The sequence below is a fragment of the Hemiscyllium ocellatum genome, chromosome 45 (genome assembly GCF_020745735.1).
Source record: "Hemiscyllium ocellatum isolate sHemOce1 chromosome 45, sHemOce1.pat.X.cur, whole genome shotgun sequence".
Taxonomy (NCBI): Eukaryota; Metazoa; Chordata; class Chondrichthyes; order Orectolobiformes; family Hemiscylliidae; genus Hemiscyllium; species Hemiscyllium ocellatum.
This window is the reverse complement of record NC_083445.1, coordinates 31,745,719-31,769,234: the sequence shown is the minus strand read 5'-3', so window position 1 is coordinate 31,769,234 and position 23,516 is coordinate 31,745,719. Positions and strand designations below refer to the sequence as shown.

At 54.6% G+C, this 23,516-nt stretch overlaps 1 protein-coding gene across 2 annotated transcripts in view; it reads left to right on the top strand.

Moving 5' to 3' along the window:
• Nucleotides 1–20,196, top strand: part of LOC132836041 (zinc finger protein Gfi-1-like) — an 88,714-nt gene extending 68,518 nt beyond the window's left edge. For both annotated transcript variants that reach the window (XM_060855274.1, XM_060855273.1), the window contains 4 exons: nucleotides 2,244–2,488; nucleotides 3,544–3,687; nucleotides 9,412–9,577; nucleotides 19,364–20,196. In XM_060855274.1, coding sequence (XP_060711257.1) covers nucleotides 2,244–2,488; nucleotides 3,544–3,687; nucleotides 9,412–9,577; nucleotides 19,364–19,554 — 746 coding nt within the window. In that variant the 3' untranslated portion in view covers nucleotides 19,555–20,196. The remainder of the gene's footprint in view (nucleotides 1–2,243; nucleotides 2,489–3,543; nucleotides 3,688–9,411; nucleotides 9,578–19,363) is intronic.
• Nucleotides 20,197–23,516: the final 3,320 nt, after the last annotated feature.

The following is a 23,516-nucleotide window of genomic DNA, read 5'->3' as shown; positions in this document are numbered from 1 at the left end:
CACATTTCAGCCCCCTCGCTTTTTGCATAAGGGTGTCACGTGAGCGTTTTCCCAATCCATTTGGAACTCTTCCCGTGTCCAGGGAATTTTGGAATATTGTAACCAATGGATTCACTATCTCTGTCACCACTTCCTTTAATATCCTGGGATGGAGGTCATCAGGCCCAGGAGACTTATCTGTCCTCAATCCTAATAGTAGTTAGCACTGCTGCCTCCCAGCACCAGGGTCCCAGGTTCGATTCCAGCCTCGGGTCTGTGTGGAGTTTGTACATTCCCCCAGAGTGTGCGTGGGTTTCCTCTGGGTGCTCCAGTTTCCTCCCACAATCCAAAGATGTATAGGTTAGGGTGGATTGGCCGTGCTAAATTACCTGTAGTGTTCAGGGCTGTGCAGGTTAGGGGTAAAAGTCGGGTAATAGGGTAGGGGAATGGGTCTGGGAGGGTCGGTATGGACTGGTTGGGCCGAAGAGCCTGTTTCCACACTGTAGGGATTCCATGGGTACCTTTTCCCTCTCGGTAATGATTGTCCCAAGGTTGACCTTGTCTGCTGCCTCTGACATTCCCATTGTAATCAGAATGGGACTGTTATCCGACACCATGAAAACTGAGGCTGATTGGAGCATCTCCGTCTTCCCCGTTAATGACTTTTCAGCTTTCACCTTCCAAGGGACCAACATTTACCTGAGTGACTCTGTTCCCTTTGATGTACCTATCGAAGTTTTTCCCATCCTTTTTGATATTTTGTGCCAGTTTTCCTTCGTAATTTCCCGTCGCTCTTTGTGTTAATGTTTACGTTCGGAGGTTTCCTAACCTTCCCAGCATGCCACGGGCCTCCGCAATATGGCGCTGGGGTAACGATTGTCAATGTACAGAGATGAGCGAGTACATGGGGCCGAATATCCTCCTGCGCTGGGGTAATTCTGTGAGCAGCGTCAGGAGAGTACAGTGACCCCCGCGCCCCCCCCCCCCTCACCCCACCCCCACCCCGAGTAAATCCCAGCCCCTGCTGCCTGGTGACGAGGAGGCAGGATGTGGCAGCCACTGCCTGGGCCAGATTTATCACGTATCCCTGGGGTCAATCTGATCGGTGTCAGGCTGGAGTCACAGCAGGACAAAAGAGGCCCTTTGGCCCATTGAGTTCAACCCTGTCATGTGTGAGGTTGTCCATTTTGGAAGAACAAATAAGAATGCGGAATACAGGGTTAATGGTAGGGTTCTTAGTCAGGTGGAGGAACAGAGGGATCTTGGGGTCTATGTACATAGATCTTTGAAAGTTGCCACTCAGGTGGATAGAGCTTGTAAGAAGGCCTATGGTGTATTAGCGTTCATTAGCAGAGGGATTGAATTCAAGAGTCGTGAAGTGATGTTGCAGCTGTACAGGACTTTGTTTAGGCCACATTTGGAGTACTGTGTGAAGTTCTGGTCGCCTCACTTTAGGAAAGATGTGGAAGCTTTGGAGAGGGTGCAGAGAAGATTTACCAGGATGTTGCCTGGAATGGAGACTAGGTCGTACAAGGATAGGTTGAGAGTTCTCGGCCTTTTCTCGTTGGAACGGCGAAGGATGAGGGGTGACTTGATAGAGGTTTATAAGATGATCAGAGGAATAGATAGAGTAAACAGTCAGAAACTTTTCCCCGGGTACAACAGAGTGTTACAAGGGGACATAAATTTAAGGTGAAGGGTGGAAGGTATAGGGGAGATGTCAGGGGTGGGTTCTTTACCCAGAGAGTGGTGTGGGCATGGAATACGCTGCCCGTGGGAGTGGTAGAGTCAGAATCATTGGTGACCTTTAGGCGGCAATTGGATAGGTACATGGATGGGTGCTTAATCTAGGATAGATGTTCGGCACAACATCGTGGGCCGAAGGGCCTGTTCTGTGCTGTATTGTTCTATGTTCTATGAGTCTGTACTGTCAAAGCTACAAGAGTTCCACATGTAAGCCAGACCAGGTGAACATGGCAGATTTCCTTTCCTGAGAGACATGAATCAACCAGAATGTTTTTATAACAATGATGGTATCGTTCCCCGCGGTGAGCCACCCATTCCAGACTCACCCTTTTTTTTAACCGAAATCACATTCCATCGTCTTCATTGGGGTGGGACTGGGATCATCAATATCAGACCACCATCCGCCCCTCAATAAAACATTGGATCCATATGTGTCGGAGGAACATTGCGCATGAGGAAGGAATTTGAGGTCAGGTTAGTTGTATATTTGTATATACGGTTGTATGTTTTGATTTCAGACAACTTGCTTCTCTCTTCGGAGTCACCTCGCAGTCTGGGATTACAATTCCAACCCTACTCCTGGAGTCCTTACGCGACAGTTGGACTGAAACATCGGGTGGAGGAATATCTGTCACCGATGTTAGACCCCAGGAGCACACTTCAGCATCAGAACACAGCAGGAAACATGAAGGATACCAGTGCTGTCAGCTACACCCAGAGGGACATGCAGCAAACTCCCTACAGCTGCAACAAATGTGACAAGGTAATGGATCACAGCCCGACACACACACAGTCACAGTCACAGTCTCACAGTCACACACGCACACACGCACACACACTGTCACAGTCGCACACACACACTGTCACAGTCACACACACACACACACTGTCACAGTCACAGTCTCACAGTCACACACGCACACACGCACACACACTGTCACAGTCACACACACTGTCACAGTCACACACACACACACACTGTCACAGTCACACACACACACTGTCACAGTCACACACACACACACACACTGTCACAGTCACACACACACTGTCACAGTCACACACACACACACACACGCACACACACACTGTCACAGTCGCACACACACACTGTCACAGTCGCACACACTGTCACAGTCACACACACACACTGTCACAGTCTCACACACACACACACTGTCACAGTCGCACACACACACTGTCACAGTCACACACACTGTCACAGTCTCACACACACACTGTCACAGTCACACACACACAGTCACACACACACACACACACACACTGTCACAGTCGCACACACACAGTCACAGTCACACAGAGTCACAGTCACACACACTGTCACAGTCTCTCTCTCTCACACACACACTGTCACAGTCTCACACACACACACTCACCCATTTTCTTACCCCTGACTAATGTACCTAACACTATGGGCAATTTAGCATGGCCAATTCACCTGACCCGCACATCTTTGGACTGTGGGAGGAAACCGGAGCACCCGGAGGAAACCCACGCAGACACGGGGAGAACGTGCAAACTCCACACAGACAGTCGCCTGAGGCGAGAATTGAACCTGGGTCCCTGGCGCGGTGAGGCAGCAGTGCTAACCACTGTGCCACCGTGCTGCCCACGTACGAACCACCCTCTGTGTAAACTGTGAGGGGTGCTGGTGGGGAGAGGGTTTGGTTGTGGATGGGACACATTTGGGGGTGATTTGTGACTGTTGTAGACTGACTGAGCTGGGCACCTGTACCTGTCCCTCTGCAGCCCTGGGTCACTGTGAGCTGGCCTGATCTCTGCTGTGTTTGTTTGTAGGTATTTTCCACCTCTCACGGCCTGGAGGTCCACGTGCGAAGGTCACACAGCGGCAGCCAGCTCTTCGCCTGTGAGGTGTGTGGCAAAGCCTTTGGGCACGCTGTAAGTCTGGAACAACACCAGGCCACACACTCCCAGGTCAAGGTGAGAGCTACAGTCACTGTACACACTCACACACACTCACACTCACACACACTCACACACACACACACACTCACACTCACACACACACTCACACTCACACTCACACACACTCACTCACACACACTCACACTCACACTCACAATCACACACACACACACTCACTCACACACACTCACACTCACTCACACACACTCACACACACACACTCACACTCACACACTCACACTCACACTCACTCACTCACTCACACTCACACACTCACCACTCACACACTCACACTCACTCACACACACTCACACACACACACACTCACACTCACAGTCTCGCACTCACTCACACTCACACTCTCACACTCACACACACTCACACTCTCACACTCACACTCACTCACACTCAGAACTCACACACTCACACTCAGGCACTCACACTCAGACACTCAGACACTCACACACTCACACACTCACACACTCACACACACACGCACTCAGACACTCACACACTCACACACACACTCTCACACTCACACACACCCATACTCACACACACTCACACGCACTCACACACACACACACACACTCACACAGCCACACACACACTCACATACTCACACTCACACAGACTCACGCTCACACTCAAACTCTCACACAGACTCACACTCACACAGGCACACACACTCACACTTACACACTCACACTCACACACACTCACACACACTCACACACACTCACACACACTCATACACACACACATACACACACTCTCATACACTCTCACACACTCTCTCTCACACACACACATACACACACACAAACATTCACACACTCACACTCTCACACTCTCACTCAGAACTCACACACTCACACTCACACTCAGAACTCACACACTCATACTCAGACGCTCACACACACGCACTCACACACACCCACACATACACTCACGCAGACACACACACTCGCATAGTCACACTCACATAGTCACACTCACACAGACTCACGCTCACACTCACACTCTTACACAGACTCACACTCACATAGGCACACACACTCACACTTACACACTCACACACACATGCTCACACACTCACACACACTCATACACACTCACATACATACACACTCTCATACACTCTCACACACTCTCTCTCACACACACACATACACACACACACAAACATTCACACACTCACACTCTCACACTCACACTCTCACACTCACACACTCACACTCACACTCAGAACTCACGCACTCAGACTCACACACACACACTCACACACACACACACTCTCTCACACACACACACACTCACACTCACACACACTCACACTCACACTCACACACACTCACACACACTCACACTCACACTCACAATCACACACACACACTCACTCACACACACTCACACTCACTCACACACACTCACACACACACACTCACACTCACACACTCACACTCACACTCACTCACTCACTCACACTCACACACTCACCACTCACACTCACACACTCACACACACTCACACTCTCACTCACGCACCCACACACTCAGACACACACACACATTCACACACATACACACACTCACACTCACACACAAACTAACACAGACACACACACTCTCACACACTCATACACTCACACTCACACACACACACACACACGCACTCGCACTCACTCACACACTCACACAGACTCACAAACACTCACACTCACACCCACACACACTCTCATTGTTGTGGTTGCGTTCTCAGACACACACACACACTCACTCACACTCACACACACACTCGCACATACACTCAATCACACACACAGTCACACACTCTTGCTCACTCACACTCACACACTCACTCGCACACTTACACAGACACACATACTCACACATACTCACACACCCTCACACAGACTCACACACTCACACATGCTCACACACTCTCACACACTCTCACACACTCTCACACACACACAAACACTCACACACACACAAACACTCACACATACTCTCATACACTCTCACATACACACACTCACACACACACAAACGTTCACATACTCTTACACACATATATACAGACACCCTGCAAAAGGAAGGATGTCCAAGATTTACAAGGATGTTGCCAGGGTTAGAGGATCTGAGCTACAGGGAGAGGCTGAACAGGCTGGGGCTGTTTTCCCTGGAGCGTCGGAGGCTGAGGGGTGACCTTATAGAGATTTATAAAATCATGAGGGACATGGATAGAGTGAATAGCCACATTTGGAGTCCAAAATTCGAGAGCCTGGGTTTAAGGTGAGAGGGGAAAGCTTTACAAAGGAGCGGGAGGATCAGAAGGTGGTGTGTGTGTGGAACAGGCTGCCCGAGGAAGTGACGGAGGTGTGTACCGTTACAGCATTGGAAAGGTTTCTGGGTCTTTAGGAAATGTATGAGTAGGAAGGGTTTTCGAGGGAAATTATAGCGAAAAATATCAAAGAGGAATCTCGAGGTGTGTGTTTGGCAGTACAAGTATTCAGAGCTCTGTTCCCACACGTGTGGGAAAGGCCAAAGGTCACTCCCAATCCAGCTTTCACACCAGGACCAGGTGCCCTCATGGTTCCAGCTCTGATTGGGGGCGGGCTCGGTTTCCCAGCGGAATTCAGCATGTTTATATCTTTCATGTTACCATAATTAATGCAACATTGATGTTATTGTCAGCCACACCCCCCCTCCCCATCGACAGGGTGGTTGTTAGGGGGGGGGGACTTTAACTCCCCAATATTGACTGGGAATACTATAGCTTAGTACTTCGATGGCCTAGTTTTGATCAATGTGTGAGGAGGGTTTCCTGACACAGTACATAGACAGGCCAACAAGGGGAGAGGCCACACTCAATTTGGTGCTGGGTAATGAACCTGGCCTGGTTAGATTTGGTGAGCACTTTGGTGAGAGTGACCACAATTCAGTTATGTTTATTTTAGTGATGGAAAGGGATAGGTATATACCACAGGGCTGCGGGGGGAAAGGCAATTATGATGAGATCAGGCAAGATTTAGGATGCATGGGATGGGGAAGGAAACTTCCGGGGGGTGGGTACAATTGAAATGTGAAGCTTATTTTAGGAACAGCTACCTCGTGTCCTTGATAAGTATGTACTGGTCCGGCAGGGAGGGAGTGGTCGAGTGTGGGAGCTGTGGTTTACGAAGGAAGTTGAATCTCTTGTGAAGATAAAGAAGGTTAATGTTAGGATGAGGTGTGAAGGCTCAGTTTGGGTGCGTGAGAGTTACATGTTAGCCAGGCCAGATCTAAACAGAGAGCTAAGAAGAGCCAGCAGGGGACATGAGATGTCGTTGGCAGATAGGATAAAAAAAACCCTAAAGCTTTCCATAGGTATATCAGGAATAAAAGAATGACTAGAGTTAGATTATGGCCAATCGAGGATAGTAGTGGGAAGCTGTGCATGGAGCCCGAGGAGATAGGGGAAGCAACAAATGAATGTTTTTCATCAGTATTCACACTGGAAACAGGCAATGTTGATGAGGAGAATACTGAGGTACAGGCCACTAGACTAGATGGGTTTGAGGCTCACAAGGAGGAGGTGTTAGCAATTCTGGAAAGTGTAATAATAGATCAGTCTCCTGGGCTGGAAGGGAAACCAGGGAGAAGATGGCAGAGCCTTTGACTTTGATCTTTGTCATCATTGTCTGCAGGGATAGTGCCAGAAGACTGGAGGGTAGCAAATGTTGTCCCCTTCTTCAAGAAGGGGAGTAGAGGCAACTATGGTAATTATAGACCAATGAGCCTTACTTCAGTTGTGGGTAAAGTGTTGGAAAATGCTATGAGAGATAGGATTTACAATCATCTAGAGAGGAATAATTTGATTAGGAATAGTCAATACGGGTTTGTGAAGGATAGGTTGTTCCTCAAACCTTATTGAGTTCTTTGAGAAGGTGACCAAACAGGTGGATGAGAGTAATGTGGTTGATGTGGTGTATATGGATTTCAGTAAGGCGTTTGATAAGGTTGCCCACGGTAGGCTGCTGCATGGAATTGAGGGTGATTTAGTGGTTTGGATCAGAAATTAGCTTAAAGAAGACAGAGGGTGATGGTTGATGGGAAATGTTCATCCTGGTACTCAGTTATGAGTGGTGTAGCGCGAGGATTTGTTTTGGGGCCACTGCTGTTTGTCATTTTTATAAACAACTTGGATGAGGGCAGAGAAGGAAGGGTTAGTATATTTGTGGATTTGTAGATTGTTGGCAGTGTTGTGGATAGCTCTGAAGGATGCCGTAGGTTACAGAAGGACATAGATAAGCTGCAGAGCTGGGCTGAGAGGTGGTAAATGGAGTTTAATGTGGAAAAGTGTGAGGTGATTCACTTTGGAACAAGCAACAGGAATGCAGAGTATTGGGCTAATGGTAAGACTCTTGGTAGTGTAGATGTGCAGAGAGTTCGGGGTCCATGTACATAGGTCCCTGAAAGTTGCCACCCAGGTTGATAGGGTTAATAAGAAGGCAGCTGAAAATGTGTTGCTGGTCAAAGCACAGCAGGCCAGGCAGCATCTCAGGAATAGAGAATTCGACGTTATGCTCGAAACGTATCTGCAGACCTCATTTTTTAATAAGAAGGTATGCAGTGTGTTAGCTTTTATTGGTTGAGGGATTGAGTTTCGGAGCCACGAGGACATGCTGCAGCTGTACAAAACTCTCGTGCGGCTCACTCGGAGTATTAAGTTCTGTTCTGGTCACTGTATTATTGGAAAGATGTGGAAGCTTTGGAAAGGGTTTAGAGGAGATTTATGAGAATGTTGCCTGGTATGAAGGGAAGGTCTTATGAGGAAAGGCTGAGGGACTTGAGGCTGTTTTTGTTAGAGAGAAGATGGTTGAGAGGTGACTTAATTGAGACACACAAGATAATCAGAGGGTTAGAAAGGGTGGACAGGGAGAGCCTTTCCCCTCAGATGGTGATGGCGAGCACGAGGGTTTAACACAACTTGAAATGGAGGGTTAATCCATATAGGGCAGGTGTTAGAGGTAGGGTCCTTACTCAGAGAGTGGTAGGGATGTGGAACGCACTGCCTCCAACAGTCATTGGATAGACATGTGGATGAGAATGGAACAGCGTAGGTTAGCTGGCCTTCAGATTGGCTCCACAGGTGGGTGCTACATCGAAGGCTGAAGGGCCTGTAATGTTCGAGGTTCTATCGATATATCCAATCCAGTAAACTCACAATTCATGATGGACAAGCCTATGTCCTCCCATAATCTCATAATGTTTCCAAAATACCCCGATCATTTGCCTGAGAGATTAAACAAACTGCTGGAATCATTACTCCCTCCATTCTCATTCCAAAATGGGGTCTTCAACCAGAGTGTCATTTTGAAATAAATTCTTCCTGGTTCTGATTAAACCCTTTCCGTGACTCATTTCCTTTTCCTAATAGAAAGCTTCGATTTGAATTCCCGGAGTGAGGGTGAAGGTCAATCGCTTCAGAACTTTACCGAGCCCTCAAACTAAACTCGTTTCGGTTTCATTATGAACGAGGGGGAATACCACCCCCACACTGGTCAGTGCCATACTTCCCTGGATCTTTGGATGCAAGAATTTGTTCAAATTATCCACATCTGCACTGAAGCTTCAATGGTTTATCTCTCCCCAAGCCCTAACCTCAGTTTCTACATCACCCCCTCCCAACCATTATTTCAGAAATCAAGTCAAAAGGACCGTTATTGTAATGTCTCTCCTTCCGTTTCTGCAGGAGAGGAATTTCACCTGCAAGATCTGTGGGAAAAATTTTAAACGTTCATCCACGCTGTCCACCCACCTGTTGATCCACTCGGACACCCGGCCGTATCCCTGTCAGTACTGCGGCAAGTGTTTCCACCAGAAATCAGACATGAAAAAACACACCTTCATTCATACAGGTACGGGCACACTGCTGGGTACACACTCCCACAGGTACGGGCACACTGCTGTGTACACACTCCCACAGGTACGGCCTCACTGCTGTGTACACACTCCCACAGGTACGGGCACACTGCTGGGTACACCCTCCCACAGGTACGGCCTCACTGCTGGGTACACACTCCCACAGGTACGGGCACACTGCTGGGTACACACTCCCACAGGCACGGCCTCACTGCTGTGTACACACTCCCACAGGTACGGCCTCACTGCTGGGTACACACTCCCACAGGTACGGCCTCACTGCTGTGTACACCCTCCCACAGGTACGGCCTCACTGCTGGGTACACCCTCCCACAGGTACGGCCTCACTGCTGTGTACACACTCCCACAGGTACGGCCTCACTGCTGGGTACACACTCCCACAGGTACGGGCTCACTGCTGTGTACACACTCCCACAGGTACGGCCTCACTGCTGGGTACACCCTCCCACAGGTACGGCCTCACTGCTGGGTACACACTCCCACAGGTACGGCCTCACTGCTGGGTACACACTCCCACAGGTACGGCCTCACTGCCCGGTACACACTCCCACAGGTACGGCCTCACTGCTGGGTACACACTCCCACAGGTACGGCCTCACTGCTGTGTACACACTCCCACAGGTACGGCCTCACTGCTGGGTACACACTCCCACAGGTACGGGCACACTGCTGTGTACACACTCCCACAGGTACGGGCTCACTGCTGGGTACACACTCCCACAGGTACGGGCACACTGCTGTGTACACACTCCCACAGGTACGGCCTCACTGCTGTGTACACACTCCCACAGGTACGGGCACACTGCTGGGTACACACTCCCACAGGTACGGGCACACTGCTGGGTACACACTCCCACAGGTACGGCCTCACTGCTGTGTACACACTCCCACAGGTACGGCCTCACTGCTGTGTACACACTCCCACAGGTACGGGCACACTGCTGTGTACACACTCCCACAGGTACGGCCTCACTGCTGGGTACACACTCCCACAGGTACGGCCTCACTGCTGTGTACACACTCCCACAGGTACGGCCTCACTGCTGGGTACACCCTCCCACAGGTACAGGCTCACTGCTGGGTACACCCTCCCACAGGTACGGGCACACTGCTGGGTACACACTCCCACAGGTACGGGCACACTGCTGGGTACACACTCCCACAGGTACGGCCTCACTGCTGTGTACACACTCCCACAGGTACGGCCTCACTGCTGGGTACACCCTCCCACAGGTACGGCCTCACTGCTGGGTACACACTCCCACAGGCACGGCCTCACTGCCGGGTACACACTCCCACAGGTACGGCCTCACTGCTGTGTACACACTCCCACAGGTACGGCCTCACTGCTGTGTACACACTCCCACAGGTACGGCCTCACTGCTGTGTACACACTCCCACAGGTACGGCCTCACTGCTGGGTACACACTCCCACAGTTACGGCCTCACTGCTGTGTACACACTCCCACAGGTACGGCCTCACTGCTGGGTACACACTCCCACAGTTACGGCCTCACTGCTGTGTACACACTCCCACAGGTACGGGCTCACTGCCGGGTACACACTCCCACAGGTACGGCCTCACTGCTGGGTACACACTCCCACAGGTACGGGCACACTGCCGGGTACACACTCCCACAGGTATGGCCTCACTGCTGGGTACACACTCCCACAGGTACGGGCACACTGCTGGGTACACACTCCCACAGGTACGGCCTCACTGCTGGGTACACCCTCCCACAGGTATGGCCTCACTGCTGGGTACACACTCCCACAGGTACGGGCACACTGCTGGGTACACCCTCCCACAGGTACGGCCTCACTGCTGGGTACACCCTCCCACAGGTATGGCCTCACTGCTGGGTACACACTCCCACAGGTATGGCCTCACTGCTGGGTACACACTCCCACAGGTACGGGCACACTGCTGGGTACACCCTCCCACAGGTACGGCCTCACTGCTGTGTACACACTCCCACAGGTACGGGCACACTGCTGTGTACACACTCCCACAGGTACGGCCTCACTGCTGTGTACACACTCCCACAGGTACGGCCTCACTGCTGGGTACACACTCCCACAGGTACGGGCTCACTGCTGTGTACACACTCCCACAGGTACGGGCACACTGCTGGGTACACACTCCCACAGGTACGGGCACACTGCTGTGTACACACTCCCACAGGTACGGCCTCACTGCCCGGTACACACTCCCACAGGTACGGCCTCACTGCTGGGTACACACTCCCACAGGTACGGCCTCACTGCTGGGTACACACTCCCACAGGTACGGCCTCACTGCTGGGTACACACTCCCACAGGTACGGCCTCGCTGCTGGGTACACACTCCCACAGGTACGGGCTCACTGCTGGGTACACACTCCCACAGGTACGGCCTCACTGCTGGGTACACACTCCCACAGGTACGGCCTCGCTGCTGGGTACACACTCCCACAGGTACGGCCTCGCTGCTGGGTACACACTCCCACAGGTACGGGCTCACTGCTGGGTACACACTCCCACAGGTACGGCCTCGCTGCTGGGTACACACTCCCACAGGTACGGCCTCGCTGCTGGGTACACACTCCCACAGGTACGGGCTCACTGCTGGGTACACACTCCCACAGGTACGGGCACACTGCTGGGTACACACTCCCACAGGTACGGCCTCACTGCTGGGTACACACTCCCACAGGTACGGCCTCACTGCTGGGTACACACTCCCACAGGTACGGGCACACTGCCGGGTACACTCTCCCACAGGTACGGGCACACTGCTGTGTACACACTCCCACAGGTACGGGCACACTGCTGTGTACACACTCCCACAGGTACTGGCTCACTGCTGGGTACACACTCCCACAGGTACGGCCTCACTGCTGGGTACACACTCCCACAGGTACGGCCTCACTGCTGTGTACACACTCCCACAGGTACGGGCTCACTGCTGGGTACACACTCCCACAGGTACGGCCTCACTGCTGGGTACACACTCCCACAGGTACGGGCACACTGCTGGGTACACACTCCCACAGGTACGGGCACACTGCTGGGTACACACTCCCACAGGTACGGCCTCACTGCTGTGTACACACTCCCACAGGTACGGCCTCACTGCTGGGTACACACTCCCACAGGTACGGCCTCACTGCTGGGTACACACTCCCACAGGTACGGCCTCACTGCTGGGTACACACTCCCACAGGTACGGCCTCACTGCTGTGTACACACTCCCACAGGTACGGCCTCACTGCTGGGTACACACTCCCACAGGTACGGCCTCACTGCTGTGTACACACTCCCACAGGTACGGCCTCACTGCTGGGTACACACTCCCACAGGTACGGCCTCACTGCTGTGTACACACTCCCACAGGTACGGCCTCACTGCTGGGTACACCCTCCCACAGGTACGGCCTCACTGCTGGGTACACACTCCCACAGGTACGGCCTCACTGCTGGGTACACCCTCCCACAGGTACGGGCTCACTGCTGTGTACACACTCCCACAGGTACGGGCACACTGCTGGGTACACCCTCCCACAGGTACGGGCACACTGCTGTGTACACCCTCCCACAGGTACGGGCACACTGCTGGGTACACCCTCCCACAGGTACGGCCTCACTGCTGGGTACACCCTCCCACAGGTATGGCCTCACTGCTGGGTACACACTCCCACAGGTACGGGCACACTGCTGGGTACACACTCCCACAGGTACGGCCTCACTGCTGGGTACACACTCCCACAGGTATGGCCTCACTGCTGGGTACACACTCCCACAGGTACGGGCACACTGCTGGGTACACCCTCCCACAGGTACGGCCTCACTGCTGTGTACACACTCCCACAGGTACGGGCTCACTGCTGGGTACACCCTCCCACAGGTACGGGCACACTGCTGGGTACACACTCCCACAGGTACGGGCACACTGCTGTGTACACACTCCCACAGGTACGGCCTCACTGCCCGGTACACACTCCCACAGGTACGGCCTCACTGCTGTGTACACCCTCCCACAGGTACGGCCTCGCTGCTGGGTACACACTCCCACAGGTACGGCCTCGCTGCTGGGTACACACTCCCACAGGTACGGCCTCACTGCTGGGTACACACTCCCACAGGTACGGCCTCACTGCTGGGTACACACTCCCACAGGTACGGGCACACTGCCGGGTACACTCTCCCACAGGTACGGGCACACTGCTGTGTACACCCTCCCACAGGTACGGCCTCACTGCTGTGTACACACTCCCACAGGTACGGCCTCACTGCTGGGTACACACTCCCACAGGTACGGGCACACTGCTGGGTACACCCTCCCACAGGTACGGCCTCACTGCTGGGTACACACTCCCACAGGTACGGCCTCACTGCTGGGTACACACTCCCACAGGCACGGGCACACTGCTGTGTACACACTCCCACAGGTAAGGGCTCACTGCCGGGTACACACTCCCACAGGTACGGGTTCACTGCTGGGTACACACTCCCACAGGTACGGGTTCACTGCTGGGTACACACTCCCACAGGTACGGGTTCACTGCCGGGTACACACTCCCACAGGTACGGGCACACTGCTGGGTACACACTCCCACAGGTACGGGTTCACTGCTGGGTACACACTCCCACAGGTACGGGCACACTGCTGTGTACACCCTCCCACAGGTACGGCCTCACTGCTGTGTACACACTCCCACAGGTACGGGCACACTGCTGGGTACACACTCCCACAGGTACGGGCTCACTGCTGTGTACACCCTCCCACAGGTACGGCCTCACTGCTTTTGTACACAGTCCCACAGGTACGGCCTCACTGCTGGGTACACACTCCCACAGGTACGGGCACACTGCTGGGTACACACTCCCACAGGTACGGCCTCACTGCTGTGTACACACTCACACAGGTACGGGCTCACTGCTGGGTACACACTCCCACAGGTACGGGCACACTGCTGTGTACACACTCCCACAGGTACGGCCTCACTGCTGGGTACACACTCCCACAGGTACGGCCTCACTGCTGGGTACACCCTCCCACAGGTACGGCCTCACTGCTGGGTACACACTCCCACAGGTACGGCCTCACTGCTGTGTACACACTCCCACAGGTACGGGCACACTGCTGGGTACACACTCCCACAGGTACGGGCTCACCGCTGTGTACACACTCACACAGGTACGGGCACACTGCTGGGTACACACTCCCACAGGTACGGGCACACTGCTGGGTACACACTCCCACAGGTACGGGCTCACTGCTGGGTACACACTCCCACAGGTACGGGCTCACCGCTGTGTACACACTCACACAGGTACGGGCACACTGCTGGGTACACACTCCCACAGGTACGGGCACACTGCTGTGTACACACTCCCACAGGTACGGCCTCACTGCCGGGTACACCCTCCCACAGGTACGGCCTCACTGCTGTGTACACACTCCCACAGGTACGGCCTCACTGCCGGGTACACACTCCCACAGGTACGGCCTCACTGCTGGGTACACACTCCCACAGGTACGGGCACACTGCTGTGTACACCCTCCCACAGGTACGGCCTCACTGCTGGGTACACGCTCCCACAGGTACGGCCTCACTGCTGGGTACACACTCCCACAGGTACGGGCACACTGCTGTGTACACCCTCCCACAGGTACGGCCTCACTGCTGGGTACACACTCCCACAGGTACGGCCTCACTGCTGTGTACACACTCCCACAGGTACGGGCACACTGCTGTGTACACACTCCCACAGGTACGGGCACACTGCTGTGTACACACTCCCACAGGTACGGGCACACTGCTGTGTACACACTCCCACAGGTACGGCCTCACTGCTGGGTACACACTCCCACAGGTACGGCCTCACTGCTGGGTACACGCTCCCACAGGTACGGCCTCACTGCTGGGTACACGCTCCCACAGGTACGGCCTCACTGCTGGGTACACCCTCCCACAGGTACGGCCTCACTGCTGGGTACACACTCCCACAGGTACGGGCACACTGCTGGGTACACACTCCCACAGGTACGGCCTCACTGCTGGGTACACCCTCCCACAGGTACGGCCTCACTGCTGGGTACACCCTCCCACAGGTACGGGCACACTGCTGGGTACACCCTCCCACAGGTACGGGCACACTGCTGGGTACACACTCCCACAGGTACGGGCACACTGCTGGGTACACACTCCCACAGGTACGGCCTCACTGCTGGGTACACACTCCCACAGGTACGGCCTCACTGCTGGGTACACACTCCCACAGGTACGGGCACACTGCTGTGTACACACTCCCACAGGTACGGGCTCACTGCTGGGTACACACTCCCACAGGTACGGCCTCACTGCTGGGTACGCACTCCCACAGGTACGGGCTCACTGCTGGGTACACACTCCCACAGGTACGGGCACACTGCTGTGTACACACTCCCACAGGTACGGCCTCACTGCTGGGTACACACTCCCACAGGTACGGCCTCACTGCTGGGTACACCCTCCCACAGGTACGGCCTCACTGCTGGGTACACACTCCCACAGGTACGGCCTCACTGCTGTGTACACACTCCCACAGGTACGGGCACACTGCTGGGTACACACTCCCACAGGTACGGGCTCACCGCTGTGTACACACTCACACAGGTACGGGCACACTGCTGGGTACACACTCCCACAGGTACGGGCTCACCGCTGTGTACACACTCACACAGGTACGGGCACACTGCTGGGTACACACTCCCACAGGTACGGCCTCACTGCTGGGTACACCCTCCCACAGGTACGGGCACACCGCTGGGTACACGCTCCCACAGGTACGGCCTCACTGCCGGGTACACCCTCCCACAGGTACGGCCTCACTGCTGTGTACACCCTCCCACAGGTACGGCCTCACTGCTGGGTACACACTCCCACAGGTACGGGCTCACCGCTGTGTACACACTCACACAGGTACGGGCACACTGCTGGGTACACACTCCCACAGGTACGGCCTCACTGCTGGGTACACCCTCCCACAGGTACGGGCACACCGCTGGGTACACGCTCCCACAGGTACGGCCTCACTGCTGGGTACACACTCCCACAGGTACGGCCTCACTGCTGGGTACACCCTCCCACAGGTACGGCCTCACTGCTGGGTACACACTCCCACAGGTACGGCCTCACTGCTGTGTACACACTCCCACAGGTACGGGCACACTGCTGGGTACACACTCCCACAGGTACGGGCTCACCGCTGTGTACACACTCACACAGGTACGGGCACACTGCTGGGTACACACTCCCACAGGTACGGGCTCACCGCTGTGTACACACTCACACAGGTACGGGCACACTGCTGGGTACACACTCCCACAGGTACGGCCTCACTGCTGGGTACACCCTCCCACAGGTACGGGCACACCGCTGGGTACACGCTCCCACAGGTACGGCCTCACTGCTGGGTACACACTCCCACAGGTACGGCCTCACTGCTGGGTACACCCTCCCACAGGTACGGCCTCACCGCTGGGTACACACTCCCACAGGTACGGCCTCACTGCTGTGTACACACTCCCACAGGTACGGCCTCACTGCTGGGTACACACTCCCACAGGTACGGCCTCACTGCTGTGTACACACTCCCACAGGTACGGGCACACTGCTGGGTACACACTCCCACAGGTACGGCCTCACTGCTGGGTACACACTCCCACAGGTACGGCCTCACTGCTGGGTACACCCTCCCACAGGTACGGCCTCACTGCTGGGTACACACTCCCACAGGTACGGCCTCACTGCTGTGTACACACTCCCACAGGTACGGGCTCACTGCTGGGTACACACTCCCACAGGTACGGGCTCACCGCTGTGTACACACTCACACAGGTACGGGCACACTGCTGGGTACACACTCCCACAGGTACGGGCACACTGCTGGGTACACACTCCCACAGGTACGGGCTCACCGCTGTGTACACACTCACGCAGGTACGGCCTCACTGCCGGGTACACACTCCCACAGGTACGGGCACACTGCTGTGTACACACTCCCACAGGTACGGGCACACTGCTGGGTACACACTCCCACAGGTACGGGCACACTGCTGTGTACACACTCCCACAGGTACGGCCTCACTGCTGGGTACACACTCCCACAGGTACGGGCTCACCGCTGGGTACACACTCCCACAGGTACGGGCACACTGCTGTGTACACCCTCCCACAGGTACGGCCTCACTGCTGGGTACACGCTCCCACAGGTACGGCCTCACTGCTGGGTACACACTCCCACAGGTACGGGCACACTGCTGGGTACACCCTCCCACAGGTACGGCCTCACTGCTGGGTACACCCTCCCACAGGTACGGGCACACTGCTGGGTACACCCTCCCACAGGTACGGGCACACTGCTGGGTACACCCTCCCACAGGTACGGGCACACTGCTGGGTACACACTCCCACAGGTACGGCCTCACTGCCGGGTACACACTCCCACAGGTACGGCCTCACTGCTGGGTACACCCTCCCACAGGTACGGGCACACTGCTGGGTACACCCTCCCACAGGTACGGGCACACTGCTGGGTACACCCTCCCACAGGTACGGGCACACTGCTGGGTACACACTCCCACAGGTACGGCCTCACTGCTGGGTACACACTCCCACAGGTACGGCCTCACTGCTGTGTACACACTCCCACAGGTACGGGCACACTGCTGTGTACACACTCCCACAGGTACGGCCTCACTGCTGTGTACACACTCCCACAGGTACGGCCTCACTGCTGGGTACACCCTCCCACAGGTACGGGCACACTGCCGGGTACACACTCCCACAGGTACGGGCACACTGCCGGGTACACCCTCCCACAGGTACGTGCACACTGCTGTGTACACACTCCCACAGGTACGGGCACACTGCCGGGTACACACTCCCACAGGAACGGGCTCACTGCTGGGTACACACTCCCACAGGTACGGGCACACTGCTGGGTACACACTCCCACAGGTACGGCCTCACTGCTGGGTACACACTCCCACAGGTACGGCCTCACTGCTGGGTACACACTCCCACAGGTACGGCCTCACCGCTGGGTACACACTCCCACAGGTACGGCCTCACTGCTGGGTACACACTCCCACAGGTACGGCCTCACCGCTGGGTACACACTCCCACAGGTACGGCCTCACTGCTGGGTACACACTCCCACAGGTACGGGCACACTGCTGGGTACACACTCCCACAGGTACGGCCTCACCGCTGGGTACACACTCCCACAGGTACGGGCACACTGCTGGGTACACACTCCCACGTATTGGCAGTGAGACACTGGCGATGAAGCAGTGCCCGTTTTGTGCTGCTCTGACACGATGGTGACTGTGCTGCTCTGACACGATGGTGACTGTGCTGGTCTGACACGATGGTGACTGTGCTGCTCTGACACGATGGTGACTGTGCCGCTCTGACACGATGGTGACTGTGCTGGTCTGACACGATGGTGACTGTGCTGGTCTGACACGATGGTGACTGTGCCGCTCTGACACGATGGTGACTGTGCTGCTCTGACACGATGGTGACTGTGCTGGTCTGACACGATGGTGACTGTGCTGCTCTGACACGATGGTGACTGTGCTGGTCTGACACGATGGTGACTGTGCTGGTCTGACACGATGGTGACTGTGCTGCTCTGACACGATGGTGACTGTGCCGGTCTGACACGATGGTGACTGTGCTGCTCTGACACGATGGTGACTGTGCTGTGGTGAACAATCCTCTCTTTCAGGTGAGAAGCCTCACAAGTGTCAGGTTTGTGGGAAAGCTTTCAGCCAGAGTTCCAATCTGATTACTCACAGCCGCAAGCACACCGGCTTCAAACCCTTCATCTGCTCGGCCTGTGGGAAAGGCTTTCAGCGGAAGGTGGATCTGCGAAGGCACCAGGAGACACACACGGGACTGGATCCAGTGGCTGTGTGACACCCAGCCCATGAGGAACACTCAGACCCTGTCCAGGGATCTCTGTATCCTCCAGCCCGGGGAGACTGGGGAGACTGGCTATCGGGTGGTGTCAGTGTCGAGATGTGTTTCCGTGTGCTCCTCCTCCTCCTCCTGGGAATCCCAGGGAAGATTGGAACTGTTACAGCACGGAAGGAGGCCACTCGCTCCATCAGGTCAAGCTGCTGCCTTTACCCCAGATCTCCGCACACCTCTGTACCCCAGCAGCCTGACCTCAGGGTCAAGATGTTGGCGTCAATCCAGGACTGGAGTCACAATTAGACCGACTGCAAAATGTAGAGCAGTCTGTTATTTTCCGAATATCGTTGCTTTTGGGACTGTGGGCTCTCTCTCTGCACCTTTCCTGAGCTGCCTGCAAAGTGATTGACCTGTTTTGAGAAAGTGTATGGAGTTGGAACCAAGTGTAAAAGCACAAACACTGACAGATCTGAAAGTGACCGAGAGATATTGCAACGGCCAGCTCCTGAACAAAAGGCTGGACCCTCCCATGAAGGGGAACCTCTCCACCATCAGAGACACCGGGACAATCCGGGAGGGAATAACCCAAACTGCATTTCAATCTGTGTCACAGCGAATTAATGAATAAATGACCCAGGCCAGTACGGGGCAGACAGCGCAGAACGGATTCAGTGGCTTCACTCCCACTTTGTCACAGAGAATTCCCATTCAATTCCAAATCCTTGGACCCAAACATCACCACACACTGACCATCACCGCGATCACACACTGAACATCACCGCGATCACACACTGACCATCACCGTGGTCACACACTGACCATCACCGCGATCACACACTGAACATCACCGCGATCACACACTGACCATCACCGCGATCACACACTGAACATCACCGCGATCACACACTGAACATCACCGCGATCACACACTGACCATCACCGTGGTCACACACTGACCATCACCACGATCATACACTGACCATCACCGCGATCACACACTGAACATCACCGCGATCACACACTGACCATCACCGCGATCACACACTGACCATCACCGTGGTCACACACTGACCATCACCGCGATCACACACTGAACATCACCGCGATCACACACTGACCATCACCGCGATCACACACTGAACATCACCGCGATCACACACTGAACATCACCGCGATCACACACTGACCATCACCGTGGTCACACACTGACCATCACCACGATCATACACTGACCATCATCGCGGTCACACACTGACCATCACCGTGATCACACACTGACCTTCACCGCAATCACACACTGACCATCACCACGATCACACGCTGACCAACACCACGATCACATACTGACCATCACTGCGATCACACACTGACCATCACCGTGACCACACACTGACCATCACCACGATCACACACTGTCCATCACCGCGATCACACGCTGACCATCACCGCGATCACACGCTGACCATCACCACGATCACACACTGACCATCACCGTGATCACACACTGACCATTACCACGATCATACACTGACCATCATCGCGGTCACACACTGACCATCACCGTGATCACACACTGACCTTCACCGCAATCACACACTGACCATCACCACGATCACACGCTGACCAACACCACGATCACATACTGACCATCACTGCGATCACACACTGACCATCACCGTGACCACACACTGACCATCACCACGATCACACACTGACCATCACCGTGATCACACACTGACCATTACCACGATCACACACTGACATTCAACACGATCACACACTGACATTCAACACGATCACACACTGACCATCACCGCGATCACACACTGACCACCACCGCGATCACACACTGACCATCACCGTGATCACACACTGACCATTACCACGATCACACACTGACATTCAACACGATCACACACTGACCATCACCGCGATCACACACTGACCACCACCGCGATCACACACTGACCATCACCAAGATCACACACTGACCATCAGCGCGATCACACACTGACCACCACCGCGATCACACACTGACCATCACCACGATCACACACTGACCATCACCGTGATCACGCACTGACCTTCACCGCGATCACACACTGACCATCACCGCGATCACACACTGACCATCACCGTGATCACACACTGACCATCACCATAATCACACACTGACCATCAGCGCGATCACGTACTGACCATCACTGTGATCACATACTGACCATCACCACGATCACACACTGACCATCACCGTAATCACACACTGACCATCACCGCGATCACACACTGACCATCAACACGATCACACACTGACCATCACCGCGATCACATTCTAACCATCACCACGGACACACACTGACCATCACCGTGATCACACACTAACCATCACCGCGATCACACACTGACCATCACCGCGATCGCATACTGACCATCACCGCGATCACACACTGATCATCACCGCGATCACACACTGATCATCACCGCGATCGCACACTGACCATCACTGCGATCACACACTGACCATCACCGCGATCACACACTGATCATCACCGCAATCACATACTGACCATCACCGTGATCACACAGTGACAATCACCGCGATCACACACTGACCATCACCGCGATCACACACTGACCATCACCGTGATCACACACTGACCATCACCACGATCATACACTGACCATCACCGCGATCACACACTGAACATCACCGCGATCACACACTGACCATCACCGTGGTCACACACTGACCATCACCGCGATCACACACTGAACATCACCGCGATCACACACTGACCATCACCGCGATCACACACTGAACATCACCGCGATCACACACTGAACATCACCGCGATCACACACTGACCATCACCGTGGTCACACACTGACCATCACCACGATCATACACTGACCATCACCGCGATCACACACTGAACATCACCGCGATCACACACTGACCATCACCGCGATCACACACTGACCATCACCGTGGTCACACACTGACCATCACCGCGATCACACACTGACCATCACCGCGATCACACGCTGACCATCACCACAATCACACACTGACCATCACTGTGATCTCACACTGACCTTCACCGCAATCACACACTGACCATCACCACGATCACACGCTGACCAACACCACGATCACATACTGACCATCACTGCGATCACACACTGACCATCACCGTGATCACACACTGACCATCACCGTGATCACACACTGACCATCTCCGCGATCGCACACTGACCATCTCCACGATCACACACTGACCATCACCACGATCACATACTGACCATCACCGTGATCACGCACTGACCATCACCGTGATCACACACTGACCATTACCACGATCATACACTGACCATCACCGCGATCACACACTGACCATCACCGCGATCACACACTGACCTTCACCGCGATCACACACTGACCATCACCGTGGTCACACACTGACCTTCAGCACGATCACACGCTGACCATCACCATGATCACACACTGACCATCACCGCGATCACATACTGACCATCGCCGTGATCACACACTGAACATCACCGCGATCATACACTGACCATCACCGCGATCACACACTGAACATCACCGCGATCACACACTGACCATCACCGCGATCACACACTGACCATCACCGTGGTCACACACTGACCATCACCGCGATCACACACTGAACATCACCGCGATCACACACTGACCATCACCGCGATCACACACTGAACATCACCGCGATCACACACTGAACATCACCGCGATCACACACTGACCATCACCGTGGTCACACACTGACCATCACCACGATCATACACTGACCATCATCGCGGTCACACACTGACCATCACCGTGATCACACACTGACCTTCACCGCAATCACACACTGACCATCACCACGATCACACGCTGACCAACACCACGATCACATACTGACCATCACTGCGATCACACA